General features: G+C 42.8%; 1 protein-coding gene across 1 annotated transcript; it reads right to left on the bottom strand.

The window, feature by feature from the left end:
- Window positions 1–1,766: 1,766 nt before the first annotated feature.
- Window positions 1,767–8,432, bottom strand: LOC104534652 (pantetheinase-like; the record flags this gene model as incomplete). Its single annotated transcript, XM_010193678.1, has 5 exons — window positions 1,767–2,008; window positions 2,914–3,084; window positions 4,835–5,208; window positions 6,378–6,669; window positions 8,240–8,432. Coding segments are annotated over 5 exons (1,171 nt in total), but the record flags the coding sequence as incomplete, so codon positions are not given.
- Between the last annotated feature and the right edge of the window lie 623 nt (window positions 8,433–9,055).

Below are 9,055 nucleotides of genomic sequence, written 5' to 3'. Positions count from 1 at the left end.
CTAAACTATATACCTAAACCAAAAGCAAACCACAACGGTCTTGAAACAATACCTGAATTCAAGATACTCACCAGATTCAGGGTTGGGATCATATACAGCTTTGCATTCCCTTGACCAGAGGACTAGTCTCAGCACTGAACAATCCTGAATGAGCCTCCTCTCAGCTCCAAGGATGGCCACATGCTTCTGCTGAATCCCTTCTGCATTGCAAGATGAGACCTCCTTGTATCCCACAGCCTCCCTTAAATCCAGATCCTTTCCCTGGGAGGCAGTTGCAGTATCACCCATCAGGTTCTCGTGGACAAGTACCCATGGGACGGAGGATCACACCAGATAACGCCCTGCTGGACTGAGATCAGTCTGTGGTCGGACAGTGACTGACTCCAACAGTGAACAAGGTTTTAAAAGAGCGTGGCTCTAGCAGCAATGTTGAGCTTCCATGAGTCAGAGTATGCTGTCTAAGGCTTTTGATCAGCATGTCATTATGTTAAGACATGACAGTGTGTTATGTCACGTGTGAGTATCTATTTACATTTGAAAACAGGAAAGGTCGTATGATGCACAGCAGTGACAATCAGTGCTGGAGTTTGGGTAGTATTTGTACTCCCAACATCTCACCAGCCCTGTAACAGAAGTACATAGGACTGAGGACCTTAAGAGCACCATGCTGAGATCAGGAATGGTCCTAGTGTGGTGAAAAGGAAGGATAAATTAGACTAATAGGGGTCTCTAACCACTCTTAAAGATACAGCCACAGAACATGCATATCTTTATATGCTGCTATGCTGAAAGAAGGTCACTAGGGTCCAGCAGCAGCAACAAAGCACAAGTCACTGGGAAGGAAGAGGAAGCCAAGATGTGAACAGTATCTTCTCACTAAGAGTATCTTGTCCTAAGTAGAAATCCAAACACCCTAATTCCTACAGGAAATTCATCTGCAGGGCAGCACCACCCAGCATTGTCATGAAGGAGCAAAGAACAAATCTTGCTGGTATTATATGTTCAGAAAGAAATAGTGAAGATGGGAAGGAGGAACTGCTATATGATACCAGTTCACTCAGTGACTTCTTTATTGGGTGCAAACAGTTCCAGCATGGAATAGCATCCTATGCAGGTGTTGACAGGCCGTTGTTCAGAACTGGCAAGCAGAATACTTGGAGGTTTCAACTTCAAGTTTTGGTTCAATAGAGATTTCAAATAAATGATGATTCATGCTGAGTTCTGACCAAGAAGTGGTGAAAGATTTTGTTTCAGGATTAGCTCTTCAGTGGGGAGTCCTTGCTCAGCTTCCACGATGCCCTGTTCTGTGCTGCCATGTACCACATGTACCAATGGCATAAAGGCAATAAAAAAGCAAGGCAACACAAATAGGAAAAAAAATGTTTAAGTGGGGTAAAAGAGCAGGCTTGCATAGGTCAGCATCAGTAGTTGTATATCAGAGAAAAAGCATTATTGAGCTTTTTTGTATAGAGATGCCACAAACCACTTCTTTCACTGTATTATTTACTTGTCTCATAATAATCTGCAATTTTAAAATATTCAATGCTATTTTAATAAGAATATATCCTCTGGCCCACAATACAGGTTTTCTGAGGGCTAGAAAAATAAAAATCTAGAAAACAGAGAGAAAAAAACAACTGCTGTTTTGCATCAATAATTATAGATGAAAAACAGCAGTTATAGATTACAATCTTCTACAGAAATAGATACTTCTTAATAAATGGTACCAATAAAATAATATTGCTGCATTGTTGCTAAAGAAAGCACATTGATAAGAAATTTGGGCAACTGGAAAGAAGAAACATAATTGCAATTGTAGTAGAGGATGTTATATCTCATTTGGACATAAGATTAATAGTGCATAGCTTCAGTTATGGTAATATGGGAAGGCTGGTGGCTGTGGGTCTTGTTTCAGATGATCCCTTTCATACCACCGTCCAAAAAGTGTCACAGTGACGACTGGTTTTGTTGGTCTTGTCTTACTTATCAAGCGTCCATCATTCAATACCTGATTGAAAAAGGTAAAAGAAGGACATGATTAAAAGAGTACCCATGACAAGAGCTCAGAAAGACGTAACAAAACAGGAAGAAGGTATGTCAGACAGTATCTCTTACTGAAACTAGCCATGAGCCAGCACTGTGCCCTTGTGGCCAAGAAGGTCAATGGCATCCTGGGGTGTATCAGGAGGGGGGTGGTTAGTAGGTCGAGAGAGGTTCTCCTCCCCCTCTACTCTGCCCTGGTGAGACCGCATCTGGAATATTGTGTCCAGTTCTGGGCCCCTCAGTTCAAGAAGGACAGGGAACTGCTGGAGAGAGTCCAGCGTAGGGCTACAAAGATCATTAAGGGAGTGGAGCATCTCCCTTATGTGGAAAGGCTGAGGGAGCTGGGTCTCTTTAGTTTGCAGAAGAGGAGACTGAGGGGAGACCTCATTAATGTTTATAAATATATAAAGGGTGAGTGTCATGAGGATGGAGCCAGGCTCTTCTCGGTGACAAACAATGATAAGACAAGGGGTAAGGGACACAAACTGGAACACAGGAGGTTCCACTTAAATTTGAAAAGAAACTTCTTCTCAGTGAGGGTGACAGAGCACTGGAAGAGGCTGCCCAGAGAGGTTGTGGAGTCTCCTTCTCTGGAGACATTCAAAACCCACCTGGACGCCTTCCTGTGGAACCTCATCTAGGTGTTCCTGCTCCGGCAGGGGGACTGGACTAGATGATCTTTTGAGGTCCCTTCCAATCTCTAACGTTCTTTGATTCTGTGATTCTGTGAACTAGTGACTTCATTAAAAGGTATTTAATAGATCTGATTATTCACTATGAGCAAGTTCACTCTGGGTATTTTGAGACAGTTTATTCCATTACTATCCCTCAGAGAGCCTAGCATGACACAGCTCCAGGATGTCCCATTACCTCAAACTCCCCGGGGGCCAGCTGCACCCCGCTGTACAAGACTTCTGGAAAGACATAGTTGGTGCCAAATGTGCCACTGAGGGAGAACATCTCAAACTTGGTCTGAGCCGTCTCCACTGGCTGCCCACACATGTTCCGATCTGTGCTCTTGCACTTGAGCAGCGTGCATGTCTGCAGGGAGGAGAAGACAACATAGTTGGCAAGACGGAAACACTCTGGCCTTGAGTCATCAAAGCTAGTGTGTGTTGGAGCAGGTGACCGTCACAGGATCTTTTTCATAATCTGTAAGTGACTCCTTATTAGTAGTAGCTTATTTTTTCATACCTTGATCTGATTGGGGTTATTCCAGATCTGCATTGCCTTAGTAGTCAGAAATAACCCATTTCTGACATAAGTGCTGACAGAGAACCTTATTTCATCCTTAAAGCCAAATCCTGTCACTTCCATGAATTCTTCCAATTGCCAGTTGTTTCGCTTGAAGGTTCTTTTACCACATGTCTTAGTAAGGTGAGCTTGTGAATGGAAATTTTAGGCAAACGAGACAAAGTTCTCCTCATGGGTACTTTGTGCAAGTGTATACAAAGGCCTTTTTATTGGTATTTGTGCATATTGCTAATGACAATTCATTGGATGGCCTGGTAGTCCATGGGAAATCTGAATTTTATGTTCTTTATCCAACTCCTGGTGAATGTATGTCAAGGTGATGAAGTTAGCATCTTCTGTTACAGCTTTGTGTTAGCAGTTGCAGCACACTGAGGAAGTTAGGAATGGCAACAGTTTCCTGTTGTCCTTAGGGCTAATCATCCAGCTGACTAATGTTTATGGATGTCATGAAGAAATATGAAATAGGACTAGCACTCCTGTGAAGATTCAAAGGATGCTGTCTGGTTTTGCTGACAGGTGTTGGAGGAGTTTTTCTATTTCTGTCAAATACTGGGGGATAGAAGGACTGTATTTGCAAACATCAGCAGTATTATTCATCAGCAAATGTGTTTTTGCGTTGAAATGCAAATAAGCAGAGAAATTAAGAATAAAATTCTCTCATTATGTTCTGAGGAAATGAAAAAAATACTGAGGGGAAAAGGAAGAATGGATATTCCTGTCTTCTCTAGAAAACTGAGTACTGGTAGAGACCATCTGGCAGCTTCCTCAATCACTGAAACAGATTTTCCAAGTGAGCTCACCAAGAACTAAGTTTATTCAAGCTACTTTCTTAAGTGTATTAGATGAGCTGTTTGCTGGCAAAGACCTACCCCCGTATCCTGGAGTCTGTACCACCTGATATGCAAAGGCTGCGTTGACAGACAGAAGTAACTATAAAAAGAATCATCTGCTGGCATAATAACTTAATTATGAAGGCAAAGAAGGTTTTCCAATATGGTTTTAAGCAAATTCAACCAGGATGTAACTCACTGTCTTCCCAAATATTTGATTAAAAAAGAGGAAGAGTAAACATTTCCAGTAAAAGGCATATGCCATTTCAGTAAACTTCATTGCCATGATTTGAGTAATGACAAAAAATTAACATTTCTGTGGCTTTATATTACCAGAGTGTCTCATAAAGACAGATACAGTTAACTGATTTTTAACTGCAACTGATGCAGTATACAGAGGAGATTCAGAACACTTACTGCAGATAGCCACAGAAAAGGACCTAAATTTAGGCAATACTGCACACCTCAAAAAATAGTGAGTGCATTCTGGGGACTTAAAAGAGGTTTAGTGACCTCTCTGCTGTATTTGGTGGATTCAAAGGTAAACAGACTTAGATGTTTTAGCAACTACTTCTCATTGCTAACAAATAGGACACCAGGACTCCAGCATACAAGAAAGGCACTGTCTTTTTCCCCCACAGAGCTGAAGGTTTCTCCCTGTAAAGAAGCTTCCTAAAATAAGTACTCCCCCTCCAGGGAATCATTACCTGCAGATAGTATTGTCCTTCAGCAACATGAAGCCCATCAAAAGCACCCAGCACATAAATTTCGTTTTCTCGTTTCCCTGCCATCTTGTAGCTCAAGTGACAGCAGAGATCCTTCTGGCAGACAGTGACATTCCCCTCAGGCTTAGTGAGCTCAGTGAGAGTGAACTGGTCATGGAAGATGAGTCCACTGAAATCACAGTAATTCAGTGAGAATCCTTTGACACTCAAAGAATATGAGCTCCACTTGACAGCAGGTGGGGAGGCAGGAGAAAAGCGAGGGTGTGAATCTAGTTCAGCAAGAAGGAGGCGACCATCCTCAGTTTTCATGTTGTAGTAATATGTTCTGGCTCCATCTGGTGCATAAATGCCGCTCCCTGAGGAGAGCATAACACTCAGTCCAAAAAGAATTTAAAAATTCATATATTCCTTTTAATTGTCCCTACTGCTAGCTTATCTGCTATTTCATAAATATTACAGAAATTTTAGTATCACCAAAGGTAACTACTAGTAACTCAGTACACAGAGCTCATGCTTTGGCAAAGAATAGCATTTATGTCCATGGGTGAGGTCTGCTCAGGCAGAGGATGTTATGTTATAGTTGTGTTTACGGTCTCCCCAGTCCTCTTTTCTCCTCTATGCTACAGAGTTCCTTGAGAATTCCTTTATTCTCAGCTAATTGATGTCAAAGGACACCATCTGCTGATTGAGACCATCCAAAACATAACACAGGTAAATATCACAGGCCTGTCCTGGTGAATCCAGGAGGAGATAGCAGCTGTCCGACCCCATTTACTCTGGCTGAGGACTCCTCCCCATGTGGGGAATTCATATCTGACCAGTGCCAAGCAACAGAGGAAAATCGAAGATCTGTCATACACGTCACTGCCAAGGAGCCACATAAAAAGTACAAGGAGAAGTAGCCTGTCATTCATTTCAAATAAGAAGCCCCAAGCCAATACTGTGGTTTCACAGCTCAGCGAAGAGCTGGCCCAGATGAAGTATACCATCTCATAAGTTAAGCTCTAGAAAATCAGTGCTACACTCTTAAAAGAAAATGCAGACTTCTTAGCAGTGTCACTGCAACAGGTCTGAAAAATAGGTTTTAACACTGTTAAGTTAAAGCTGTTAAGTACAGCTACAAATAAGACTTTCATTTCTCCAGAATAAATGGAGCCATGTATGCCATTTACAAGTACATTTAGAATTCAACATTCATTCACAGACTGAGAGGTGGAGAGAGGAAAAGAGCCTAAATTTCAGAAATTCCTACTCAGGTAGAAGGGGCAGCAACTTACTACTTGCTTAGGGACATTTAAAGAAAGAAAAGAAAATCATAAGATGCTAGAGAGAAGAAAACACCGCAAGTTTTGCTGTGCCTTGCATTGCACCAGTAGGGACAGTATTTGTCAGGTTTAAAATCTGATGAATAGACTCTTCACCTTCCAGATAAATACATTATATTCCTCTGCAAAATCACCTTGCAGAATAGGGAATAAAGATTCATGGTCATAAAGATTTTTCAGACAGAGTGAGAATTAATTACCTGTCATAGACATGCTCGTGTCATGCATATTGGCAGCTAGGAAGTTGACACCCATGCCCATAGCCCAGGCAGAATGAAACTCAATCGCAGTCAGGAATGGCAGGACGTTCATCCAAGCAGTCGGGAAGAGCACGGTGTCTACCTGCAAGTCCCTCACCAGGACCACGGCAGGGTCATGGAAAAGGATGTCGAAGCAAGTGAAAATGCCAAACTTCCCAAATGGGGTCTCAAAGGTGACAGCTTCTGGCTCTTTTGGGTAATCAAACTGAGTTTCTGACATAAAGAGATTATACTGTAGGGGAAGGAAAAAAAGAGAAACTAGTTAAAGGCACTTATTGCAATATCCTGGACTCATTCCCTAAAACTGTTCAGAATTGCTAGAGAAGTTTTTTGACCTGTGTTTGAAGCCTTGATGCGTAGGAAGTCATGGAAAAATTGTGTGATCAACATAATGCCCAAAAGAAGAATATGGGGAGACATGAATTGCCCTGGCATCTAGCTAGGAAAGCATCTGGATATCTGCAGGTCTGTTGGTGTTGGTCACCTGCAACTCCCATAAGAAAATTCTCTTTGCTCTCCCCACCTAGTTTATAATTCTGGTGACCCGAAAGACACACAGAAGAAAAATAATGGAAGAGAAGCATGGAGGATCTGGTGCCAAGAGACAGGATTGGCGATCTCGGTGTGGAGATACACAAAAGGACTGGAAGGACATAGGCCCAGCAGGAAGCGTCAGAGGGTACTGTGAGACTGCAGAGCAGAGAAGAAAATAGAAGTTGTGGTGATGGGGGAAAGGCACACGATCTCAGCCACCAGAAAAGTCGAAGTTTGTGACATTCTCAGCTTTCCAGCCATTCATTTATTCTTTCACTTTCATGTTTACTAAACCAGTCCTTTAATCTCCAGGTGGCCCAGACAATAAACATTCGCACGAAGCCAGAAAAAGAGTTCAAGTTTACTGAACATGTAACTCAGTGTCTAGGCCATGACAGGTGGCCTGGACAATAAACATGTGCACCGACCCAGAAAAGGGGTTCAAGTTTACTGAACTCGTAACTCAACGTCTAAGCACATGGGGGACCAGACTCACGTTATCAGCGTTCCCTTCACCAATTTTGCTTACAGAGAAATATCTTGGCATTGCCTCTGAAGAACCAGATGAAATACTGGACCTGAAGTGCACTAAATAAAAACTGACTTCAGTCTAGACACATCAGCACAACATCTGGCACATGATCCCCAAACAACTTTGATGAACCTTGCAAGTAGGCACATAAAACTGAAAGAAGATACTTTCATTGGGTGCAAATGCTTCAATGCTCTCATCTCACTTTACACCCAGCTTAGGTCCATGGTTTTGTCCACATAATTCCCATTGAGCAAAAACTATGCTGAAACATCATCAGGAAAAAACAAACAAATAAACCAACAAATAAAAACACCAAACTATTTGAAGTGGCCTGTCTTTCTTAAATCAGACTGCTCATCTAAGACAAGATGCAGATGGAAAAATCCTGGATCATGAAGGGGTAGTCTGGTGAAAACCTGGCACTGAAAACTAAAGCTGCTTAAGCAGCAGTATTTCCAGCAATAGGGAGTTAACAAAGTGAGGAAGTCAACCAAAGCCATATACCACTAAATTGGACCTGAACAAACATTTTTCATTCTAGTCTGTTTTGAGAAGCATGACAGCAAAGCAAATTTTGAGTCAAGACTTCACAGCAAGAAGGAGATTCTTTTAAATTATAAACACAAGCAAAAATATGCCATGAGAAAATGACTGGCATTTAATTCTCTTGCCAAATTGAGATATTTTGAAAGTAGTGGAAAAAAGAGCTCCTGACTCTCCAAGGCCACCTTACCTTGTGGTATCGAGCCACCAGTTTCCCCTCCGGGTCAAAGATGACATCAGTGTTGTACTGATAACGACCATCACTGGGGCAGTTGGGATCACTGGAGTTACATGGCTTCTTGTCCCCAATGTTTGCAACCACGTAGATGGAGTTATTCCTGGCCATGCAGCTGAGTCGTTCCTGCACTGGAGCTGGAGCAAATCTGATGTATTTTAGGGAAAAGAAAATGTTAAAAAAACAACCAAGGACTAACAAAAACTGTGCTGTCAGTGGTGTTCATCACTGGAATGCTGAGGCCACACTGGTAGCATCTCCAATCCTGCAGTCATGGCAGGGCAGAGCAGGCAGATACACAGGGTTGCTGCAGCATGCCCTCAGGTTGCTTCCCAAACCTTGGGGTAGGGTCTGAAGCCCTTCCATCAGCATCTGGGGGTACATGACACCCCTGGGCTGCCTGCCAGCACTCCTTGTCACCTGGAACATGCTCTGCAGCAGGCAGATGATCCTAGGGCTGGGAAAGGGCAAGAAAGGAATTATTGGGCAAAGGAAGACACCAACTTGAGGTCACACAGGAGAACATCTTAGCATCTGGCATAGCGGCACCTGAGGACTGTAGCTCTGGGCCCTCAATTCACCAGAGAGGAGCTGTGGAATAGTGCAGCTGATGTAATCAAGGCAATTCATCTTCTTCCACAGATGGGAGCACACAGTCCTCTAGCCATGGCATGAACAGCAGTGGGATATTCATTTCAAGATGTGACAGGCCATGTGCCATAAACTGGCAGTGCCTCTGAAGCACCCCTACCAGGCCAGAAAGAGAGCAGC

This window comes from Mesitornis unicolor, unplaced genomic scaffold (assembly GCF_000695765.1).
Source record: "Mesitornis unicolor isolate BGI_N332 unplaced genomic scaffold, ASM69576v1 scaffold45221, whole genome shotgun sequence".
Classification (NCBI taxonomy): Eukaryota; Metazoa; Chordata; class Aves; order Mesitornithiformes; family Mesitornithidae; genus Mesitornis; species Mesitornis unicolor.
The sequence above is the reverse complement of the archived record's forward strand: the minus strand, read 5'-3'. Positions and strand labels throughout refer to the sequence as shown.